This window comes from Doryrhamphus excisus, linkage group LG17 (genome assembly GCF_037039965.1).
Source record: "Doryrhamphus excisus strain RoL-2023G ecotype Guam linkage group LG17, RoL_Dexc_Guam_v1.1, whole genome shotgun sequence".
NCBI classification, from domain to species: domain Eukaryota; kingdom Metazoa; phylum Chordata; class Actinopteri; order Syngnathiformes; family Syngnathidae; genus Doryrhamphus; species Doryrhamphus excisus.
Window position 1 is genome coordinate 10112840 of NC_136373.1, and position 25459 is coordinate 10138298.

The window sequence follows — 25459 nt, forward strand, 5'->3', positions numbered from 1 at the left end:
AAGGCAATGAGAACTACATGGATGCTAAACATTTATAGTTATACATAAGAATGAAAAATATGTTAGTCTGAATCACAAACGTTTTCCTATAATTAGACCGCTTTCTACCATGTGAGTCAAATAACAATGCCTAGAACAGTCAACTCTCTCAATTCATTCTTCCTGTACCTGAGAAATGCCCAGCAGGGAAATGTCACAGTCTTGCAGCGAGGCTTGGGGCAGTTTGGGGACATGAGAGTTAAGCAGCTCTAGGGCGGCGGCAGGCGAAGGGGAGGGAGGTATAAAGTCGGCCTGCCCTGATAAGGTGACCTGGGCTGCCGGTGAGGATGTTGGCAGCGCTGGCGCAGGGGTAGCAGCGGGCTGGTGGGATGGCGATGATGGGGGATATGAGGTATCGGAGGGACTGGGGGCAACTTCGTGTGCAGGAAAGACAACACGGGGAAGAACAGGTTGTTCAACAGTTGGCGTCTGTGTGTGTGAATCAGCCTGTGAGTGTGATTGGGCCTGAATGCTGCTTTGTGTGCGAGTGTGTGTTGCCAATGTGTGCTTGGCCTGATTCTGAGGGGAAGGTGCTGCGCCTGTCACGCCGCAGTTGGGTGGGATCCTGCTCTGGGAGTGATGATCGCCCACATTCCTGGGGGCTATCTGTGTGTCAGGATGGGTTAGTAGATGTGAGGCAGGCTGACATTGTTGTGCTGCCAGCTCTGTCTCTTCTCTGGCAATCAAAGCACGACTGAGAGGACATGTTTGATGGCTGGGAGCCAGGATGGGTTCCAGTGGTAACTGGACGACTGAAGGCAATTGTTGCTTTGGACATGCCATGGCGGCTGGTTGTTGAACTTGAGAAAGCATTAGTAGCTGTGCTTGGGAGATGGGCTGAATTACTGGGTACACTGCAGTGCTTCCTATAGGTTGCTGCTGTGGTAGGACCACTGGTTGTGACACTGGAATATTGACTGCAGTGATGACAACGCTTGCGGGATCTACAGAACTGAGACGGGCTGTGTTGGTTCCAGCACTTCCAGATGAGCCAGGAGCCGTAACCACCTGCTGATACTGTGTCACTGGTTGCTGTGCAACTGTTCCCTGTTGAAAAAGTGGTGGACTTTGGTAGGTGGACTGAGGGCCGTAATGAGAGGTCAGAAGGGCTGGGGCAGTGTGACCTTGCACCTTCACAAGGGGCTGGATTGGACTTTGTTGCTGAAGCCGAGGCTCCACTACGGGTGGTATTTGAACGTTATGGTGAACAAGAGTCTCATGCTGGAGATGACTAGAATTGGTGGCAGTTGGAGGTTGAATAGCAGGTATGCTTTGATGGCCCATGATATGCGTGTCAGCAGATGGGTTCTGGTTATGAACTTGATGGGTTTGGCTAACTACTTGCTGTACAGGCTGAGTTTGAATGAATGTCTGAGCAGAGCCTTTGTTCACAGTAGAAGTCGGTTCAGGATAAGTAGTCTGGTGTTTCTGGGCTTGGATGACGACTTGTGCCGGTCCTTGGGTCGTTCCAACCATATGAGTGACATCAATCATAGTTGGCGCGGCTTGAGTTGCAGACTGACTTAGGAACTGCGCCGGTACCTGGATTCGGTTCTGAATATGAGCTTCAATTTGTCCTTGTTGGGACAGGGCTTGAGCTGGAACCGGGAGAGAAATCTGAGCAGGCTGTACAACCATGGTAACCGGGTCTTGGCAGGAAATATGAGTTTGATGCTGCATGACTTCAGCTCCAGCTGGGATACGAGGATTGACAGCAGTCGGAATAGCATGCTGAGAACGAGTTTGCTGTTGTCCCTGCTGCCCGGTGGCAGTGGCAGGGGTATGAGATATGAACGTGCTGTTTAGTTCGGTGGTGCATGCCTGATGAAAACGTGGTTGTAGCTGCTCGCTGCTACTTGGAGGAATTGGAACGGTCTCTTGGTGTTCGGTTTGCCGAAGTTGAACAATGGCAGCTTGGTGTTGGCGCTGCTCTTTGATCTGTTGTTGTAGTAGAGCCTGTTGCTGTGGCAGAACGTCTTGTTGCTGCTGCGGATGCAGTTGAGCTTGTTGATGGCTTTGTTTCTGCTTCTGTTGCAGTTCCTGCTGTTGGAAGACGAGCTTTTGCTGTAAGAAAGTTTGGTGTTGAGCCTGCTGGGGCTGTTGATTGACAGGTTCTTGCTGTCCACTTTGCTGTTGCATCAAGGGATCTTCATGTACTTTTGCCTGGGTTTGTTGATACAGATGTTGCTGCTGCTGTTGCTTGAACTGTAAAAGTGCTTGCTGAGGCGGAGCTTGATGCTGCTGTTGAATAAGCGCTTGTTGCTGATCCAATAATTGTTTATGCACAAGGGCTTGCTTCTGCTTCAGTTGGTCTGGTTGCTGATCAGGTGGGACACATGCTTGATGTGACTCAAGCTGGAAAACGTGCTGCTGCTGAGTGTGCATGATGGTCTGCTCACAAGGATCCCTTGTTGGTTGAGAAAGTTCTCCTGGATGTGGCAATGGCACAGCTTGCTGCTCCATACACGATAATGCTGCTTGCTCCTGTGGAGTTAGTTGAAGGGTCTGCTGTACACAGACCTGTTGCAGAGGCTCATTTTGATGTTTGTGGACAGCTATTGCTGAAAGGATCTGTGGAAGCTGTCCCACAGCAGGCGGAGTGGCACGTTGTTCTGCCAAAGCAACCTGGATGTCCACTTGCTGCTGCTGAAGGTGGGCTGTCTGGACTCCTATCGGAGGCATCATGACAGGTTGTGTTTGTTGGGGTGCCGGCTGGCGGATGATGTCACTCAGCTGCATGGGAGTGGCTTGGGGATGCTGAATGGGGGCAACAATGGTCCCTGCTAGCCCGGAAGGATCACTGAGGGATACAGATGAAGTGAGAGCAGGGGTGATGTATGGGTGTGACGGGGCCAACAGCCCATGAGGTGTGATGGTTTGAAATGCATCTGGGGGGGATGTTTGCGACTGCTCAGTATGTGACAGAAGGATGATTGGTGGTGAAAGAAGGGGGGGAGAAAGTAGTAAAAATTAGGTAAGAATAAGCTTTGCCACAACAATGAACACATTTTATACTGCAGGATTTCCCACTGTTTTTAAGTGGAGGTACATCAGCTTAAATTTGAACAATAGAAACATTTAAATGTCTTCAGAAGGGACTGTATGCAGCTGCTGGGGGGAGCCAACTTTTCTATGAACTGCAAGTATTACAGTATACATATGCCACTTCTTCCTGCTTTGAGTATGCAAGCTATACTGGAGTTACACACAAACACAAACTAGTTATATTTGTTGTCAGCTAATGATAGCTATTTGGCATAGTGTAGCTACTAATGTAAGCTATCATTGTGTAGCAACATATCGTAACAACGACATGAATGTACATTGTCGATCACCATACTCGGAAAATATTTATGTTTGTGTGTGTATACGCATTACGAACATGTAGCTGAATGCCAACAGCCATGAATGGCAGTTATTTTATTTAGATCAAACAAATATTAAGTTTAATTTGGAATTATGAAAAATGTGCATACAGTCCCAAGTATTTCAGGCTTAGTTTGACGATTGAGCGCGCTCCACCAAATGTCCTGGGGAAAGTCCTGCATGCATGCAGTCAGTCAGATAAACAGCATCACAGGATTATGAACATGATTTGTGGTGAGGTAAACAGTTATTTGGGGAGGAAAAAAGATCAAATCTGATGGTAGCATAGCTTGTTCTACAATGTGAAACATAAAAACTAAACTACACTAAGCCAACTACAAATGTGTTTCAACTCAATAGCCCCCCCCATCAACGTTAATGTCAGTTGTGAGGTACAAAGTGACTGCAGTGTAGAAGAATTCCCGTAAAGTCTCTGCACACAAATCACTGACTGGCACTAAGGAGTAGAAGAAAACCTAAACATTTTTTCTCCGGGGTTCTCCGGTTTCCTCCCCCATTCCAAAAACATGCTAGGGTCATTGGCCACTCCAAATTGTCCATAGGTATGAATGTGAGTGTGAATGGTTGTTTGTCTATATGTGCCCTGTGATTGGCTGGCCACCAGTCCAGGGTGTACCCCGCCTCTCGCCCGAAGTGAGTTGGGGTAGGCTCCAGCATATCACTGAGATGCTAAGTAATTATTAAAAATGAAGGTGGAATCATCAATCTGAATGAATTTTTTGACCTTTTTTATGATGTGCCTTTTAGATTATTAATCAGTTAATATTCAGAAAATAATTTGGCCAGAGTTTAGACGTAAATATACTTCACAAAATCACTTCAGTTTTTTTCTTCTTAAATAAACAAAGCCTACAAAGTGATCATTAATTTCTTATTATTGGAAGAATCTATACGGGACAATGACTAACATATGACGGCACCATCAGGGATAAAAAGTGGTATGAAGATGGAATGGTCGTATTCGTACAAACACTGATTAACTGTAACATAGAGGGTCATAGGCCCCATCTTGAAGACCCCCCTAACCCCCGCAATGGATTACAAGTTAGTGACATCGCTCCTTTCACCTGAAAATATTTCTGAGGTATGCTTGGTGATACCTGTGGAACCATGGTGCTGGGCTGAAGAAATGTCTGACCAGCAGGGGGCCCCCCGCTTTGACCCATGGCCATGCTGGACAGACTGACGCTGTGGCCAACAGGGACATTTGGGACACTCCCGCCTTCACCAGATGGGAGGCTCGGAGCATTGGCCGGGGTTCCTGTGCACTGTAGGGAAATAAAATAGCGGATCATCCATGTCATTCAGTCTGCTGTTACTTATGATTGCTATGAAATCAAATGTTACACATACAGATGTCGTCATGGGCTGAGAAGTCTGAGCAAGGGCAAATGATTCCCCTGGCTGAGAGTTTGATTGGCTTAGTCCGTGTGCATAAGATTCACAGCTGGCAGACCCAAGGCTCTCCCCTTCACAGAAAAGCGTAGTTAGAATATGAGGAGAATAAAAAAGCAGTATATAAAACATATGATTGTGTATATTGGACCTGGCAGGCATAGTGTCGCCCTTCCGACCACATTCTGCTCCACTTGATGTGGGTCCTCAGATTCCTGCCCAGTTCCTGCACCTGTTAGTCCAGTTGCTCCTGGCCCCAGTGAAGATGGACAGGATGGATGCGTACAGGATACAGCGGAGTCCCGTCTTTCGTCGGAGCTTTGCTGCTGTCGCTCCCGTGACTTTTTTATCAGATTGACTCTGTCCCGAATGGATTTCCCCACCACCTTGGCATCACTCTCGTGGAAGAAGCCGGACTTTACCTGTGATGAGACGGAGATGGATAACAATACTGTAAAAGTAGAATCTAGGTCACAGGGGAGTAGGCTACCTTGAAACGGGTGATAAAGTAGCTAGAGAGCTAGTTTTCTTTTCTACCATTTAAACATTGCCTCACCATCTCCAGAGCCACTTCCTCGGCGCTGTCGTTCTCCAGGTCATAGCTAAACTCAATGGCCTCGTTATCTTTATGTTTCCCCTTCAGCTTTTTGGGCTCCTCAACCCAAATCCTGAGAGCCAAGCATTCCTGGGTGCCTGTGTCTTCTTCTGCTAACTCCACTCGGACCCCCGTGTCCTCACCAAAAAAGGCGTGATTCAGGAGGTCTCGGATGGACAGTCTGTGGAAGGAACCAGGAGCTACTTAGAAAAGTATTGAAGGAATTTTGGGTGGCACGGCCATAAAATGAAAACTTGCTTACCTCTGGCTCTTGTTCTGACGAATACAACCTTCGATGATCTCTTTAATCTCTGGGTCATTCACTTTATCAAAGCTGGCTGGTTTTATACCCTAAACAACCACAAACACAACATAGCTGGAATGCCTAAATTACCAATAGTTCATTTATTTTTTTAGTTAAAGGGACTCACACTTGTAACTTTGCGATAAATCTGAGCAGCATTTTGGCACTCGGAGTAGGGATATTCGGATGTAGCCATCTCCAGCATGCACATCCCAAAGGCGTAGACGTCCACAGATTCGTCATAATGTTCCTCGTACATCTCTGGAGCCATGAACTCTGGGGTTCCTTTACAGCAGAACATGTAAATACAGCCTCACGCCCATTACTTTTGACATTTGTATTCATTATTAATATCCTTATAGAGCCCAACAGGGGCCATTAGCAGGGTTTACAATCTTTACAGTGTGCAGCATCCTCTCTGCTTTGCTTAAATTGCCTATGAAGTACAATTACGCTTGTCTAAGTGCTGCCCACGTACATTTTACAGTGACTATCAATACTAATCTATACAACAAAGGCAGTTGAGGCCTGCTATGAAAATGTCTATTCATTGTGCTGATATAGCAAACACATGCATTGTTTTCACCACCGCCTATTTAAAAATCCTACCTATGACACTCTTGGCGAATGAGGTCCTCATGAGGGTGGCGAGTCCCAGATCACCTATTTTTACAGATCCGGTGGGGCCCGTGATGAAGATGTTGTCACACTTGAGGTCCCTGTGGACTATAGGAGGGGTTCTGGTGTGAAGGAAGTGAAGGCCCTTCAAGATTTGCCGACACCAGCTCCTCAGCACCTTGGGCTTCATTACCTTGAAGCGCTTCAGGTAACTGCAGGAGGAGACGGGGTTGCATGGATATTGTTATGTGATGCTCCCTTCTCCACATCAGGTCCTATTAGGCTGTGTTAAATTCATTTCATAGACATGTAAATCACAATGTTGGTACTGTAGATCTACCCAGTTGTCGTTTTAGAATATTACTATGAATAGTCAAAGGCTGCAGTCTACAATACGGTGGCATTGACGCTAAAAGTACAACATTTTCAACGTGCACTTCACCTTTTTTGCAAGAACATTTACCGTCAGTATTGCGCTGGAACTGACGTGAGCTGTGTTGAGCATGATTCTGCTCCATAAAACACATGTATGGAAAGAGGAGTTCAGTATATTTGGACATCGATTAATAGCAATCAAAGAAATATAGTCAAATACTAACACTAGGTTATAACAGAGCAAACTACAACCACAATACCCATGGAATACTCTTGTTGATTTTTGATGGCAATGTTTACAAGTAATTCATGGATCATTGTCATCAGAAAGGACAAGACATGAATATGAGGCTATAAATGACATCCTACATACGTTTTGAGTGTTCCTGAGGTCATGAGTTCAGTGACCAGTACGATGCACTTTTTGCCACGAAGGACTGATTCCCAAGAGTCATAGAAGCGCACGATGTTTGGGTGTTGGAGCCCCTTCAGCATCTCTGCTTCTTCCTTGAAGCGTTGCTGCTCGGCCTTGGTCAGCTTGCGGTCCTGAGAAGACAGGAGCAGGCATGAGGCGTTATGGGATGCATTTTCAGCATTCATTGCACTGAGTTGCCAAAGAAAATAATGCAGAGCGAGCGATTTGTGAGGTTTGATTTTTTGAGAATAGGCATGGATGTGATGCATGTATGATGCTTTGAAGGCGTATTGTTTTGAGAAGCCAAACTCTTTACTTAACTGTCCTGAGCAACAATCAAACATTAAATAGTGGTTGCTGTCCTTGCTTTTTCCACTGAAATGTGGGCGACACTCTGGAAAACCTGCCTGTGAGTTTTGGGTGACGTGTGTAGACTGTGCGCCCGTCAGTCAATTTACCACCGCGCAGGGGCCTGCACCAACAATAGACCAGAGCTGGCGATGTTTCAGTGCACCTCTGGTGTGCTGATTTGTCACAAAATTGTCACAGCGCTAAGCTGAAAATGTGGACATATTCCCTGGTGTGCCACCATGCCCACCTCGGCGCAGTCCAGTCTACCATATTACCAAACAGGCTGCCACAGTGGTGCGCTGAACCAAATTACTAATTCAAGGGCTGCGCTGCGCTCTGACATGAAATTAGAGCCCTATGTGTTTATGTTCATGAAACAACCACACACAAATAGTGTTTTAAGGACGAGATACAATTAGTATAATGATAAAAAGACATGTAAGAAGGTTGTTGAAAGTTGTTCAGTGACACTTGAAAACCCCATGAACGTGACAGCCGCATGTGACTGGGACAAAAATAAGCTCTGAACTAATCGCATTGCTTGTTTGATTTCAAAACAAAATAGCCAAGCTCAATACGAGAAGCGTCATTTTGTTGGCAACTAGGGCTGGGGTATATGGACTAAAACTTGTATCCAGATATATTTAGGTTGAATATCAATACACAATATATATCCCCATATTTTTTACACAAAGTGAGTTTAGACAAAAGGTCAAAGCCAAATAAGTAGGTAGGCAAGTCCGATCAGGATTTTATGCTGCCTCTACCGATCCCAATAATCCATGAGTGAAATCGGACGATACCAATACCAATACCAATACCAATACCAATACCAATACCAATACCAATACCAATCACATACATGCAGTGTAAATGTTTACGTCATTGAGAGGCATGTATTGCTGTGCTTACCGAGACTTTAAAAGGTAAAACAATTATTATAAACACTGAACAATCCCCTCCCAACCTACACAGGTTGAAATGGCAATAAATGTCGGCGAAAGTTGGCTAAATATCTTCTTCCAAAGTGTGAATGGAATCTAGCAGGGTTAGCTTGTGTGGTTGTGTGTGCAGGACTCGGGCTGGATGAGTATATTTTTACCAGGTTGTGTTTTACAGCTTTAATGTAAGGAAGGTTTTAGAGTGCCCGTTTAGAAGGTTATAAGTGAATAAATACGAGAAGCACATTTATTTTCGAAAGTAGCTCATATTAGCTACACATTCCCCACAGACAGAACATACTTCCGTGACCCTCCTTTAAAATAGGAGCGCCGTTTTCATAAAAAATATCTTCCATTTGCAGTTGGAATTGCATGGGTGACTACATCTTCCTTCATCACAAGCACAGACATTACAGTTGCTTGAAGATTTAGTAGGAAGTAAGTAAGTAAAGTATGATGTATGTATTTATATAGCACCTTTCACAGACAAGAGGTCACAAAGTGCTTCAAAATCAAAAATAAAAATTTGAACAGTATAACAGTAAAAAAAAAAAATACCAATACATACAGTTTAAGAGAGCCCAAAAATAAAACAACAGTGGATATATCAGCCTTACGGAATAAAAACGATTTAAGTTGAGTTTTAAAAACATCAACAGAATCTAATGAACGCAGAGAGAGAGGAAGGTCATTCTAAAGCAGGGGTGCTCATTAAGTCGATCGCGATCTACCGGTCGATCGTGGAGGTGGTACTGGTCGATCGCTGGTCGATCGCGGCGTGACATTAAAAAAATATCATCCTAGCATCAATGCCGTCACTTGATTGATATACAGGGCAGCCATTCAGATGACAACTGAATGTTGCCCTTCGGGTGACCAATCAAATCAAACAACGTCTCTAAGTGCAGCAGAACTTACGATGTCAGCCTATCATCCATCCCCGTTACTTGATTGACATACAGGACAACCAGTCAGATGACAACTGAATTTTGACCTTTAGGTCACCGCTCATGCGTAAACAACGATGCAAAGTGCTAAGCTAGTCGGCGAATTGCGTCAGATTTTAAGCCCTCGCTAAAGTTTATGGTCACTAAAATTAGTGAAGTAGCTGGACCAAGTAAAAAGGCAAAAACATATCACTTCCATACGGAAGAGGAGGTGGACTTTTTTTTTCACAATATCTTTTTCGAAGTGCGTTTGCCTGGCTAACCTGGCTATCAGCAGCTACTGTCCGGACTATGCATCCCTGGCTGATTCAATTCAGTGCAAGTCATCAAAGTAAACTCAGGTAATTACAAAAAATTTTAATAGTTAATTATGTGTGTTTTGCAATATTGGCTCATTTGGTTATGTAAGGTACATCAACATACAGTGAAGAAAATAAGTATTTGAACATTGCTATTTTGCTATTTCTCCCACTTAGAAATCATGGAGGGGTCTGAAATTTTCATCGTAGGTGCATGTCCACTGTGAGAGAGATAAACTAAAAAGAAAAATCCAGAAATCACAATGCATGATTTTTTAACAATTTATTTGTGTGATACAGCTGCTAATAAGTATTTGAACACCTGAGAAAATGAATGTTAATATTTGGTACAGTAGCCTTTGTTTGCTATTACAGAGGTCAAACGTTTCCTGTAGTTTTTCACCAGGTTTGCACACACTGCAGGAGGGATCTTGGCCCACTCCTCCACACAGATCTTCTCTAGATCAGTCAGGTTTCTGGGCTGTCGCTGAGAAACACGGAGTTTGAGCTCCCTCCAAAGATTTTCGATTGGGTTCAGGTCTGGAGACTGGCTGGGCCATGCTAGAACCTTGATATGCTTCTTACGGAGCCACTCCTTGGTTTTCCTGGCTGTGTGCTTCGGGTCGTTGTCGTGTTGGAAGACCCAGCCACGACCCATCTTCAATGCTCTGACAGAGGGAAGGAGGTTGTTCCCCAAAATCTCACAATACACGGCCCCAGTCATCCTCTCTTTAATGCAGTGCACTCGTCCTGTCCCATGTGCAGAAAAACACCCCCAAAGCATGATGCTACCACCCCCATGCTTCACAGTAGGGATGGTGTTCTTCGGATTGTACTCTTCATTCTTCTTCCTCCAAACACGCTTATTGGAATTATGACCAAAAAGTTCTATTTTGGTCTCATCTGACCATAAAACTTTCTCCCATGACTCCTCTGTATCATCCAAATGGTCATATGCAAACTTAAGACGGGCCTTGACATGTGCTGGTTTAAGCAGGGGAACCTTTCGTGCCATGCATGATTTCACATCATGACGTCTTAGTGTATTACCTACAGTAACCTTGGAAACGGTGGTCCCAGCTCTTTTCAGGTCATTGACCAAGTCCTGTCGTGTAGTTCTGGGCTGATTCCTCACCTTTCTTAGAATCATTGAGACCCCACGAGGTGATATCTTGCATGGGGCTCCACTCCGATTGAGATTGACCGTCATGTTTAGCTTCTTCCATTTTCTAATGATAGCTCCAACAGTGGACCTTTTTTCACCAAGCTGCTTGGTAATTGCTCCGTAGCCCTTTCCAGCCTTGTGGAGGTGTACAATTTTGTCTCTGGTGTCTTTGGACAGCTCTTTGGTCTTCGCCATGTTACAAGTTAAAGTCTTACTGATTGTATGGGGTGGACAGGTGTCTTTATGCAGCTAACGACCTCAAACAGGTGCATCTGATTCAGGATGATACATGGAGTGCAGGTGGACTTCTAATGGGCAGACTAACAGGTCTTTCAGGGTCAGAATTCTAGATGATACACAGGTGTTCAAATACTTATTTGCAGCTGTATCACACAAATAAATTGTTAAAAAATCATGCATTGTGATTTCTGGATTTTTCTTTTTAGTTTATCTCTCTCACAGTGGACATGCACCTACGATGAAAATTTCAGACCCCTCCATGATTTCTAAGTGGGAGAAATAGCAAAATAGCAGGGTGTTCAAATACTTATTTTCTTCACTGTACATTGTATGTACAAATAATCCTCAATACATTTGAAAATAAATAGATGTTTTGCATTTTTGTAGTGGGTAGATCATTTTGACTCGGTCATTTTAAAAGTAGCTCACATGCTGAAAAAGTGTGAGCACCCCTGTTCTAAAGCTTTGGAGCAACAGCCCAATTGTAGGCAAGACAGCTCTTTCTTACCTCGACAAGAGAAAAGACTATTGCATTAGTCTAATCGTGAAGACACAAAGGCATGAACGATTAGCTCCAAATCATCATACGACACCATATTCCTGATGTTGGAGATTTTTCTTTCTTTCTTTCAATTTCTCGTCAGCTGCTTGTAGTGATGCTCTAATGACATTGTAGGAGCTATTTAGTAGTGTTCTAATATCTGTTGATTTTTTGTTGTTGTTGTTGTTTTGTTTGGATTACTTGATAATGTTTTCTCGTTAGTTATTTATTTATCATATTTTGTTTGGGTTAATTAGTAGTTAATTTGTGGGTTTATTTCATTGGATAACACCCCAGGCACCTGCAATCTATTTAAGTAGGCAGTGCTTACAGGACCAGCATGCACCGGGGTGGGCCTATGGTTTTTGTACCAGAGCAAGAGAGGCAACAGGAGACAATGCCTTTGTTCCTTTTTTGTTTGCTTGCTTGGTAATAAAAGGAAATACGAAGAAACGGAACAAGATTGTATGGACAATGGCTCTTTTGCCGGCGTAAAACACAACCCGTGGTGCATCAGTGGCCTTTTGATTATCGTTTAAGTTAAGTTTATTTTTGAAGGACAAATAGCCACTACAGACATGTCCTTGTCAAGGATAACACCCAAATTCCCATATTTGTCATTGTGCTGACCTCATGATTTTAACCAGAGCAATCTGATCCAGTATTGTTCCACAATGAGAATTTTAAAAAATGCATAAAATTGTCCACATCGAGGCAATCCATGAAAGGCACAGTAGCAATGTGTACAGAGGCTAACATCCCATTAGAAAATGTAGCCACTTTCTTACCAGTAAATACATGTGCTTTATAATTTGAGTGTATTTCACTGTTTCTCACAAATTTTGCTTATGGTTTGAAGATTTTTTTATACAAGATTTCGATTAATTTAAATTTTATATAGTTTTTTTAGCGTTGTATGGTGATACATCCCAAAAAATTGTGATATAGGTCCATATGGTCCAACCCTAGTTGATACTGTCTTTATACAGCAACCTTTATACTTTTTTGCTGTTCACTCCCACTATGCAGCCTCTCCTCCTTCATATCTCCACGGTGATCTACGATCACTCCCCATAGCGAAGGGATTCTCAAAGCTAACAGCTGCTCCGAGTGTAAACAATGGAACAAGCTGTAAGCTACAAACGTAATAAGATGAATATCCATAGCTGCACACTTGCTTAAGGGGTCGGTATGGCATAAAAAACAACAAGTAATACATAAAGAACTATGAAATACTAAAAATGCCACTGAAGCTTACACTTGGGAGGCGCCATCTTGAAACCTCCGTGTCAAATCCAGTCTATATCGATATGAACCATTTGCTTGTTATTTTTTTGTATCATGCTTAACAGGAGTATCGATATTTCTAAAATATCGATATGTCGCCCAGGCCTATTGGCAACACTACGTGAGACAGGTGATTGGCAGGCGAAAGGCGCTTATCTCCATGTGATGATTGCACGTTTTTTATGACAGAAATCGTCCAATATTGATTGGTGGCTGATTGATCGGAGCATTCCTACCATGAGCTTTTTTCCATCACATTTGTGTGATCTCCAGTATTGCCAATGAAGGATGTGGCAGAAATCCAATACGCTCACATGAGCAGTAACCCCACAGGGACGGAAGCAACCACTAACCAGTCGCTGTGAAACACTAAACAATTGTTTGTTTTAAAAAGAATATACGAGTCTTATAGGTCCAGTAAAGACGTACAAGGGCTCTGGTCATCTTTTCAAGGATTTTATGCTGTCTTTCATTTGTTCGTCTTTTCTTTCAACTTTTTAAAACAATTATGCACCTACTTGCCATTAAAATACCATAGCTTCAGGTTGAGGAAAGAAAAGTGTGCTAATGAATGCCAGCATGCAACATCACTACCAAGAGAAAAAGCCCTTTACAATGGTGCAAATACTGACGACTATTTTTAGACATGTCACAAGCAACTGTTGTTGACTGCTTATTCCTCAAGTACAAAATACAAAACATTTCAGGTCCTTGGTCTTTTAGCCTTTGCCGAGTTTAAAAATGGAAAACATGGGAATAATACTCTGCAAGGAAAAAAAGAAAAATGTTTCAAAAAATAAAGAAAATCAAATTTTGTACAAGGCCGATAAACAACAGCCACTGTCTCACAAACAGGCCTGATTATAAATAGGAGTCATCATAACATACGTAAGCTTTCCATGGATCTGTTCTATTGACTATTTATTTTGTATTACAAACAAAGCAGTACATGTACAAAACATGTCAGTACTGAGGTCTGCCTTTATGACTCAGGACATCTCCAGCAGTCTGTGTTTCATGTTTTTCCTTTGCTTCCAAGACTTGTTCTGTGTCCTTTTCTGGAAGTCCTGGTAGAGACAACCCCCCCCCGTAACAGTGAAGAAGTATCAACAGAACAGTTGCTTGTCGTTGCACTATTATGACCATGACACAGCGGAAGCCCAAGCGTTGTTTAACACAACTTGATGGCCACCTCAGCATCCATCGTGTCTCCTTTGCCTGGTATCTTTAAGTCTGCACGGTTCACGTAGAGTTCACTTGGTAGAATTCTGTCTAGACAGACTAAAATGGTCTCCATACCTGCATGCGTCGATTAGGGAATCGGGGAAACGTGATTGTCAAGTACATACATCATTGGAGCAGGGAACCTTGTCAAATACAAACACTGTCAGCCTTACCAACACAGCGACACTTCCTTCATACATGACCATTCCCTTTCTGTTTGCTTTGGATGTACAGTGCATCTGGAAAGTATTCACAGCGCTTCACTTTTTCTACATTTTGTCATGTTACAGCCTCATTCCAAACTGAATTAAATTAATCTCTTACCTCAAAATTCTACACAAAATACTCCATTATGACAATGTGAAAAAGTTTTTTTTTTTACTTTTTTTTGAATGTATTAAAAATAGAAAACTAAGAAATCACATTTACATAAGTATTCACAGCCTTTGCCATGAAGCTCAAAATTGAGCTCAGGTGCATCTTTTTTCCACTGATCATCCTTGAGATCTTTCTACAGCTTAATTGGAGTCCACCTGCAGTAAATTCAGTTGATTGGACATGATTTGGAAATATAATAACTGTCTATATAAGGTCCCACAGTTGACTGTGCATGTCAGAGCACAAACACCAAGCATGAAGTCAAAAGAACTGTCTGTAGACCTGCGAGACAGGATTGTCTTGAGGCACAAATCTGGGGAAGGATACAGAAAAATTTCTGCTGCTTTGAAGGTCCCAATGAGCACAGTGGCCTCCATTATTCGTAAATGGAAGACGTTTGGAACCACCAGGACTCTTCCTAGAGCTGGCTGGCCTTCTAAACTGAGCGATCGGGGAAGAAGGGCCTTAGTCAGGGAGGTGACCAAGGCCCCGATGATCACTCTGTCAGAGCTCCAGCGTTCCTCTGTGGAGAGAGGAGAGCCTTCCAGAAGGACAACCATCTCTGCAGCAATCCACCAATCAGGCCTGTATGGTAGAGTGGCCAGACGAAAGCCACTCCTTAGTAAAAGGAACATGGCAGCCCGTCTGGAATTTGCCAAAAAGCATCTGAATGACTCTCAGACCATGAGAAACAAAATTCTCTGGTCTGATGAGACAAAGATTGAACTCTTTGGTGTGAATGCCAGGCGCCATGTTTGGAGGAAACCAGGCACGGCTCTTCACCAGGCCAATACCATCCCTACAGTGAAGCATGGTGGTGGCAGCATCATGCTGTGGGGATGTTTTTCAGCAGCAGGAACTGGCAGACTAGTCAGGATAGAAGGAAAATGAATGCAGCAATATATAGAGATATCCTGGATGAAAACCTGCTCCAGAACGCTCTTGACCTCAGTAGACTGGTCATGTACCTTGACCATATAGACAGTAGACATTAGCACACAGCCAAGATCTCAAAAGATTGGCTTCAGAACCACTCCGTGAATGTCCTGGAGTGGCCCAGCCAGAGTCCAGACTTGAATCCGATCGAACATCTCTGGAGAGATCTGAAAATGGCTGTGCACAGACGTCTCCCATCCAACCTGATGGAGCTTGAGACTTATTGCAAAGAAGAATGGGCAAAACTGCCTAAAGATAGGTGTGCTAAACTTGTGGGATCATATTCAAAAAGACTTGAGGCTGTAATTGCTGCCAAAGGTGGATCAACAAAGTATTAAGCAAAGGCTGTGAATACTTATGTAAATGTGATTTCTTTGTTTTCTATTTTTAATAAATTGAAAACATGTAAAAAAAAAACCTTTTTTCACATTGCCATAATGGAGTATTTTGTGTAGAATTTTGAGGTAAGAGATTAATTTAATTCAGTTTGGAATGAGGCTGTAACATGACAAAATGTAGAAAAAGTGAAGCGCTGTGAATACTTTCTGGATGCACTGTACATATGAGGAAAATATTTAAGCGTATGTCAACTGGAGCCTATTCTTGCTGACTGGTACACCCTGGTCACCTGTCAATCACAGGACACATTACACAACCATTCACACCCATGGACAACTTGGTCTCCAATTAACCTAACATGCATGTTTGCGGGAGGTGGGAGGAAACCAGGGTACTCGGAAAAAACATGTTCACATGTTCCAGCAAAGATTCAAATCCGCGTCTCTAGAACGTGAGCGTGGCATGCCAACCACCAGGCCACCATGCTGTTGAACGAGGAAACAAAGATCATGTTTTGATCAGTAGTCTATCAGCTATTTTGTCAAATTGCAAAACCTCCGAAACATACAAACACCAGTAATGTAAAAGTACCAACAATCAACAAAACTTGTTGTGTTTACTCCACTGTGAAAGATTGGACTTTTGAAAGATTGATGTTTCTGTTTTGGTGTTCTGAAATGTAAAAATTGGGGGTCTCATCTATAAAGCTTGTGTACGCCCATTTCAGCGCCAAAAAAGTTCCACCCAAAACATTCATTCATTCATTTTCTACCGCTTATCCTCATGAGGGTCGCGGGGGTGCTGGAGCCTATCCCAGCTGTCTTCCAGCGAGAGGCGGGGTACACCCTGGACTGGTGGCCAGCCAATCACAGGGCACATATAGACAAACAACCATTCACACTCACATTCATACCTATGGACAATTTGGAGTGATCTATAAAAACCAGACCCTTAGCTGAATGTGCGCTATGTGACATAGCATTCAGGATTTAGTCAGTGCAAAGCAGTACAACAAAATAACTTATAATTAACTTTGTGTGTGCGCGCATGTGGATGTTAAGAACTTTCTACGACTGTCCAGCAGACACACATGTAAGCCACACGCTTCTTTGTTCTTAAACTTAACTGGATGTTAAAGGGGACCTATGATGCTTTCCTCTTTCTGACCTATTAATGTAGTTAGAATGTTGGATTCCGGTGTTAAACCATGCCAAAGTGTCAAATAATGAGCCCAAGTCTTCCTGATCTCCTGACTGTGTGGCCTACATGCTAACTACTCAGCCACCGTGCAGCCCCCAACGGGTTCAACCAATTATTATCAACTACCATACAGACAAAAAGTGTAATGTAATGGTTTTATTTCATTTGAACATGCATCAGATTCCAATTGAATGCATCACATAATCAGTTCACAGTTCTATTCAATTCCTATACCCACTAAAGTATAACGTGTCGATCGCACTTGTCAGGAAGTAGTTTGGGAGTGCGACCACGGGTGGAATAAATTAAAACTGGCGGGAAGCACAAATCCAAGGAAATACAGCTGGAATAGGTGCGGATTCTGGAAGGTTCTGGGTTATTGTGTGTAGCTTTTCTATAGAAGTCCACAACCTAATACAAAGGGTTGATAAAATAAGCATTATAGGTCCCCTATAAGACACTAGACTAGTTATGTGTGTTTGCCTGCCTGCAAGTGCAAATAAGCATCTGGCATTTGACAATCCTTGGTGGCGGGTGGTTGGGATTAGATTACAGTAAACTACAAGGCTCACAGTAACAGGATAGATAGCTGGAAAAAGGTTGGCCCACATGCTGGATTAGAACAGCAGGCCAGTAGGCCAAGTTCACCAACATGTGAACTGGAACAGCATCTGAAAGTATAAAGAGCATATAGGGGCTAACAAGGCCACTGTGGACATATTTAGGGAACCATTCTATACGCTCACTTCTGCTTTTGTGAGAAGTGGAAGATAAACATTCTTACGCAACATTTCTAGTAACACAAAAAAGGTAGGCAACTCTTTAATTAGTGGACATCAAAACATTCTGAACTGATGAATGAACTTTATACCAATGAGACTCAAGAACCTGTCAACCACCATTCAAGTATTATTTTGTCCTTCCACACCCAAAAACCCTTATACCATAACCTTCCTCTTGTGCTAGCTTTCTGGTATCATCTCTTATGTTAACGGGTCGGATTTGACCCATGTATTAAATCAGCTATAAAATACACTAAAAACAATAAGTTACCATCAAATTTGTTTCTCATGTCTTGGTTACCTTCTTCGGCTTCCTCATCCAAATGTTGGTTTTAATACTTTTGGTGTGGTTATGTAGGCCTTTTTTGTCACTATACCCCTCGATTTCAATTTCCAAAAATGGTAAAATGAACCTCAAAAGAATCATATTAATAAATTGAAGGTTCTTTTGTTACCTGGCTACTGGTAACAACTACTGAGGGCTATAGAACAGGTTCACCACCAGCAACCTCTTCATCTGACTCGCATCATCTGTGTCTTCTGGATCATTGTCCTCCTGCTCATCTCAATGACTATGCTGGTCTGTCCTCTCCCTCATTGTTACCAAAAATGTGGTCCAGATCTTGGTTCACTGTACTTCTTGCCATTCTTTCCATGATCCAAATTGTAAATGTGAAATCAGCCAGTCAAATGAGTGAATTCCCCTCACATGTCTGGACATTGTTTTTCTGCTGGTATACTGGAAAAGCGGCCAAAAAGCTTACATGATGAGAGGAGGAGCTGGTTGTCATTGTGTTGGCTAATTGTACACTTATGAGTTCAGTTTTGGCTCAAAATATTGCTTTATAATCATATTATTATAACCGGGTCGAAGCCGACCCTAACAATACAGTGGACATAATTTCAACCAGACCATTTTAAAATGTAGTAAAAAATATTTTTTTGGTTTTATTTTGTTGAAATAGAGCTTCCTGTCAAAGCCTTGATGCAATAAACAAATGTTATATGATTCTTTTTATGCATTAAAATGTAAGACGGGTCGGTGCCGACCCTAACACAAGAGGAGGGTTAAGTAAAAGCTGGGGGGTTTTATTCATTAAATCTTTTTTCTTACTACCCGTTTTATTTTGTTACACTTACCTCTTTTCCTCCAAAAAATATATTATACTACTTCATTTCAACTTCATCTTTGTTTGCCTGTTTCATTCACATCAGTTAGACTCCCTCAAGAACTGTTTCTGTTTCTTCAAATTGCATATACAGTAAAGTCTCGTTATATCGATATCGGTTATAACGAATTACTACTTATTACGATACTATTTTCATTTCCCGGCAAATTTCTAGTCTTTTATGATATAATTAGTTCCGTTAGTATGATACACGGTTATTATGATAATCCGGTTACTACGATGCCCTTTTCATCTCACGCCAGCCAATTTGGTCTGCTTATATCGATACAAAAGCAGCTTAAATCAATCTTTGCTTAAGGATGTCAATACCAAAAAAGAACACGGCGAACGGCTGCTTCCAAACACATGCCTGCAACAGAAGAACCAACTGACATAGCATACACACCTATTCCAACGAAGACACAAGCGTACAAATACATGTATTTAATTGTGTTGTATTCAGATATCTTTTTATCGCTTGCAATAATCACTGTTTTTCATATGTACATGCTGGTGTTCGTTGGTTCTTCTGTTGCAGGCATGTGTTTGGCCAGCTATGTGGGGCGGGTTGAGCATGACCTGTGAACCAGGAAGTGCGGGAATCGGTGTGTGTGCTGCGCTCTGGTGGTGGAAGTGTGAAAAATAAAGTTGACTGGAAGCAGCCGTTCGCCGTGTTCTTTTTTGGTATTGAAATCCTTAAGCAAAGATTGATTTAAGCTGCTCGACATTGTTCTATACTATAGAACAATGTCGAGTGCATTATTGCCCACTTTTAATGCAGTTCGGCGTAGGATCGGATATATGGATAGTCCGGTTATATCAGTATTTTTTCCGACTCCCGAGAATATCGATATAACGAGACTTTACTGTATTACATACTAGGTGTTAGAAGAATTGTACATAAAGTTATTCTATTTTTACTATATTCTTATGACCAATTTTTCTTATGACCTACAAACATTTCATATCACTCACATAACAAAGTAAGATTAACGCTGTACATGTGTTTCATATCACTCACATAGCAATGTAAGATTAATGCTGTGACGCCTGCACTTGTGGTGTACATCATGATTAGAGAAAACAGAACGTGACAGAACATTCTCTCACCAGATAGTTCTATCATACCCTCGTGGACAGGAAATAGCCGCATGTGACCCAGAATGTATATGTGTGTGTGTGTGTGTGTGAGTGTCTCCAGAAGATCACATGCCAAAGAGGAGATACCCACACACTATGGATAACATATTGTACAAAGAACCGGTTTCAACTTGTTTAGTTAAACCCCCCTTCCCTTAGAAGTTGAAATCCCATGTAACTAGGGCATCCCTAACTAAATAAAAGGGCAGGAGAAATGGGGACTGGTCAGAGTTGGTAGGAGGATTGTAACTGTGTAGTCTCCATCATCTCTCCTTGCAAGTAAAAAGAAACTCATCTCTCTGTGTCTTCCTTTGTACAGGCAGTGTTTTTTACAAGTGTTGGGGTTTAAACCTGACACTGGGGATGAGCCGGATAGTCGTTTACGGATAATGCATTTATGCCAGATATGCGTATGACACTTCTTCATTATCTGTAGTCTTGTTGAAAGAAAATTCTCATTATGTAATCAAAGTTGACGCTCTGTGATTGGCCAGTCACACAAAGCGACCACGCCTCCCGAGCAGCTTCTCACCTTATCTCTAAGGGAGAGCCAGCCACCCTACGGAGAAAACTGATTTTAGGTTTGTAGTCGTCAACCTGACAGTGAACCTAATGCATGGTTTTGGAATGTGGGAGGAAACCGGAGCTCCCAGAGAAAAACCCACACACGGGGGGAGAACATACAAACTCCACACAAAGATGCCCAAGCGGAGAATCGAGCCTAGGTCTTTCCGATCTCCTGACTGTGTGGCCTACATGTTAACTACTCGGCCACCATGCAGCCCCCAAAGGGTTCAACCAATTATTATCAACTACCATACAGACAAAAAGTGTAATGGTAATGGTTTTATTTCATTTGAACATGCATCAGATTCCAATTGAGTGCATCCCATAATCATTCCCAATTCCACATGTCCAAAAGAAGTAGGAAGAAGCGAAGCTTATTAAATCCTACCCCTCCATCTGGTACTTTTACAATCAGTAACTGTTACATTTGTTCACTTCCTGCTTTCCATAATACAGTTAATTTTTTTTATAATAATGCACCTCGTACCGAAGTAGAAGGTGATATGACCATCCAATGACATAATGGGTACCATAGTAAGTGTCAATATAGTGATATATATAGCACATCATGACTGGTTCAAGACTCTTCATCCTTGTATTTAGCAAACATCAACTGCTTGTATTGTTTCTTGAATTGGCTCATCGTTGTGCATTGTTTGAGGTCCTTACTCAATCCATTCCATAGTTTGATTCCACATACTGAAATGCTATGGCTTTTTAACGTAGTCCTAGCATAGAAGTGTTTCAAATGTACTTCTTCCCTGAGATCATATTTCTCCTCTCTTCTAGAGAAGTATTGGATGACATTTTTAGGTAATTGGTTATTTTTAGCCTTATGCATTATTTTAGCTGTTTGAAGATGAACTATATCAGCTGAACTATATCAGTTGAAGTAATTGTGATTTTAGAAATAAGGAGTTAGTATGTTCTCTGTAGGCGGCATTATGAATTATCCTTACTGACCTTTTTTGCAGTACATTTGGCCAGTGAAGATTGCTCTTATAGTTATTAGCCCATATTTCCACACAATAAGTGTGGTTCGGAAGTAGTCGGGAGCGCTTGGGAGTTGGAATAAATAAAAACAGACTGAAACAGAAGGAAATACAGTTGCAGTAGGTGCAGATTCTGGAAGCTCTAGAACGCCTTCCGTGCTGGTTTTCGTGTGATGCTGCTCCAAAGTCCACAAGTCAATACGAAGGGCCAGAAAATGACCATCATAGGTCCCCTAAACTGGAATACCTGATCAAAAGTCGACGATCACAGCATCAAAAGCCAAAATATTGAAAAAATGTGTATTTCATGTCAACGGTTCAAGCTCTTTGTTGCTTTCCCTTGACTGAACAGTTTCTATTGACTGTGTAACAACAGTCTGCAGTGTTAGTGTTACTGTCAGCAGTAGCACCGGAATCCCCGTTGATGGCTTTCTTGCCCAGGGCCAGCTAATGTGTCTGGTCAGCCTGGGTCGATCCGTCCCATCTATCTGTAAAATATGGCGCAATTTATTTAGTTTCTAAATTTAGACTATAATCAATAGCCCTGTGTGCCATTGTATGACCTTGACTCATGTCATTGGTCAGCAGAATCAGATGAGATCATCTCAAACTCGTCAAGACCGTTACTGACGTTTTCCCATGAAAATGATAAAAACAGGAAGTCTCCCAATCTAAACATGAAGCCTTTGAGAAAGTTTCTGTCAAAGAATTGTTTTGACAGAAGATGGCATGATGGCAAAACTAACCATCTACTTACTTCAAGGGCCTTTATTGCCACAGTCCGTCCTGTAACATAGGCTTTGTGTTATTTTGCCATTCTAGCATGCCTCCGAATTTGGGTAAAAGTGATTTTTAATGCATCTTAATAATCCTTGATGACCCCACCAGGAGAAAACAGATGACAAACAAGATATGCAGGGTATTGGATATTCTGTAGATCTGTGAGTTGAAAACAAAGTCCTTATTTTGTGTGTGTGTACCGGTAGCTTTTACTCTTGTTGGTCCGAGTAAGAAGCTACGTAAACATGAATACGAGTACATAATCGCTCATGTACTGATGCCGTTAATCAGTGATCCAAAATTGCTCTACTGTTTGAAAAACAGTTGTAGCCGTTTCCTACAGAAGGGAGAATGGTGTCTTTTTTGTAAATATTTCCAAATACAGAATACCAACAAATACAGTATTTCTGACTATGCTGTGTGGCTTGAGCCCCTGCGTCTCCAAAACAAGTTTGCCCAATGGCGTTTCCATGTCAACAAGCTGTGATTAACGTGGGATACATCCTTGCACCTGGTAAAGTCCTGATAATGTCTGTAAACTATTCTTCTGTCCTGTACTTAATGGTAATGGTTTATTTAATTTGAACATGCATCAGATTCCAATTGAGTGCATCACATAATCAGTTCACAGTTCCACATGCCCAAAAGGAGTAGGAAGAAGCAAAGCTTATTAAATCCTACCCCTCCATCTGGTACTTTTACAATCAGTAACTGTTACATTTGTTCACTTCCTGCTTTCCATAATACAGTTTTGGGTTTTTGTTTTTGTTGTTTTTTTAAACAATGTACCTTGTACCGAAGTGGGAGGTGATATGACCATACAATGACATAATGGGTACCATAGTAACTGGAAATATACTGTAAATATAGTACTTCAAGAGGACACTTGCGGCAGACGCTCAACTGTCTGTTTCTACTGTCTTCCCTTCTGCAGCATAAATACCCATAAAAGATAGATCTGTCGTTAGGAAGTTTATTTCTTCTCTCCACCGAACATTTTACACCACACAGTGCTACTCTTATGATTGTACAGCTGCGTTAATCTGGTCCAGTCTGGGTTGAACCAGTCAGGTCTCTGATGCCACTGTTCTGCTGTCTGTGCAGGGTTTTTGTTCCAGCCTGACAGGCCCCCGCTGTAATTAACTCCCTGGATCACCCAACATGCTTACTCGCAAAGACAAATCATGGTGGGTGAGGTAGTGAAAGAGATAGAGATAGTGAAAGAGTCTGATAGACACATCCAGGAGCATATGTGGGTACGGCTTGCATGCACAACTGTGATACTTGTGAAAAAACACACCCACAGAGGAAGCCAGAGAGGAAGGTCTGTGACTGCAATGCAAAAAAGTGCTATGGCTGTGTGTGTGTGTACTTTTGTTTAAATAACAGCAATAGCGTCTGCACTGTGAGATTACATTTCTCACTTTCATGCAGTGTTTGAACAGCTAATGACCAAGCGTCCCTGTCTTTGTGCACAGAAGAAGAGCTAGATGCTACCATAGCACACAACAGTTAACGGGGACCTATTATCATTTTTCACCCCGACTCCGCTGTGATTGGTCACACTCTCAACACTCCCAACTTTCCAATATTAGGAGGTATAGGAGTTAATATATAGATAATAAATGAATAGAGTCTTTGGAGAGCTGATGGAAAAGTCTTTAGGAGCCACTGGTTGAAGACCCCTGACTTATTGTGTATGAACTCAAAAGCCACGTTTACATGAGGAGTTTTTCTCTTTCCGAATGGAATCTTTCTGAATGACCTTTCCGAAAGCAATGGTATCCATGGAAAGGAATATTCCAATCGCGTGTCTACATGCGCCGCTATAATCAACCAGAATAGTCAATGGGGCATGCCCAGTAAAACATCAACATCACGTGATACCGACTTCCCTGAGTTTTTCTTTCACTTGTTGGAATAACTCTGTATTGCCAGTTTTTCCTTCGTCCAGTTTTGAAATTTGAAGAACGCACCCTGACAACGTTCCGAATGAGGGGGTACACGATACTACAATCGGATTGGGGAAAGGAATATTCCACCCCTGTGAGTCCCATTATATATTCATTCAGATTGGCACTTTTCTTTCGGAATGAGGTGTATACAAAGGTTACATTCTTTCCGTTTGAGCAAATAAACCGAATGGAATTGGAATATTTAGGTCCATGTAAACGTGGCTAAAGAGTAAGCACCTTTGGTGCTCCTCCAACCTTGCCTGCCCGAGGAGGAGCACTCATTGTCGGACACACATTGTCAGAGGCGCCGCTGGTGATGTGGAAGTCAGAAACTGAATGTGAGGGTGCCGCGTTTACGAAATGCAGACAATCTTGGCACAACATCGGTAGTGGATATGTCTTTTTTTGGTGGGACCACCTTGCACCAGACAGTGAGCACTGTGGTTCTTGCCACTTCTGTGGACGCACAGTGCGTCCAACATTAATGCACCTTTCCCGGGAAGAGCACACTGCTTCTGTCTTCAGCAACAGTTTTGGTGGATATTTCACATTCGTCTTCACAAAAACAGTCCTGTGTAAAATAGGTTTTAATAGGTTTTTTAAATCTTTTTTTGATATCTTTACAACAGTCAGAAAAGACAAAAGATGTGTGTTCATGTTTCAAAAGGATTGCGGATAATGGGCAAAATTCCAAAACAAGTGTAGTTTTCCTTTAAGATATGTCATTCGTCATTACCGGTTCCATGTGTCATCGTTCTGATCGCTCCTTTGAAATGTCAGCCTGCCCATAAACTGCAAACGACTTCAATAATCAGGAGTAGATGGGGTGGCTGATGTGACCACAAAGAATGTGGCACCTGATCCAACCATACCAAGCCTCGGTGTGCACGAGTGCCCTCTCTGCATACTGTAAGCTAGCTTAGTATTAGCCAGACAACTGCTCTCTGGGAGGTATGCCATAGTAATCCTCTATTTGGATCATCAGTTTACCACTCGGTCTCTCAGCTGTCTTTCTCACTGCCTCGTCTTTGCTTCTCTCATCACTATTGTGTCACGTTTCTCACACTCTCCCTGTGTTTTCTGTCCAACAACAGACCC

The 25459-nt window shown here is 42.4% G+C and overlaps 1 protein-coding gene across 1 annotated transcript in view; it reads right to left on the reverse strand.

Moving 5' to 3' along the window:
• wnk3 (WNK lysine deficient protein kinase 3) overlaps positions 1-25459 on the reverse strand; it is a 62761-nt gene that overhangs the window by 19594 nt on the left and 17708 nt on the right. Inside the window, exons 3-11 of the mRNA XM_058085130.2 lie at positions 7087-7259; positions 6330-6550; positions 5848-6005; positions 5679-5767; positions 5378-5597; positions 4973-5243; positions 4780-4895; positions 4527-4694; positions 169-2946 (exon numbers count right to left, since the gene is read on the reverse strand). Of these exons, the coding sequence (XP_057941113.2) occupies positions 169-2946; positions 4527-4694; positions 4780-4895; positions 4973-5243; positions 5378-5597; positions 5679-5767; positions 5848-6005; positions 6330-6550; positions 7087-7259 (4194 nt within the window). The remainder of the gene's footprint in view (positions 1-168; positions 2947-4526; positions 4695-4779; positions 4896-4972; positions 5244-5377; positions 5598-5678; positions 5768-5847; positions 6006-6329; positions 6551-7086; positions 7260-25459) is intronic.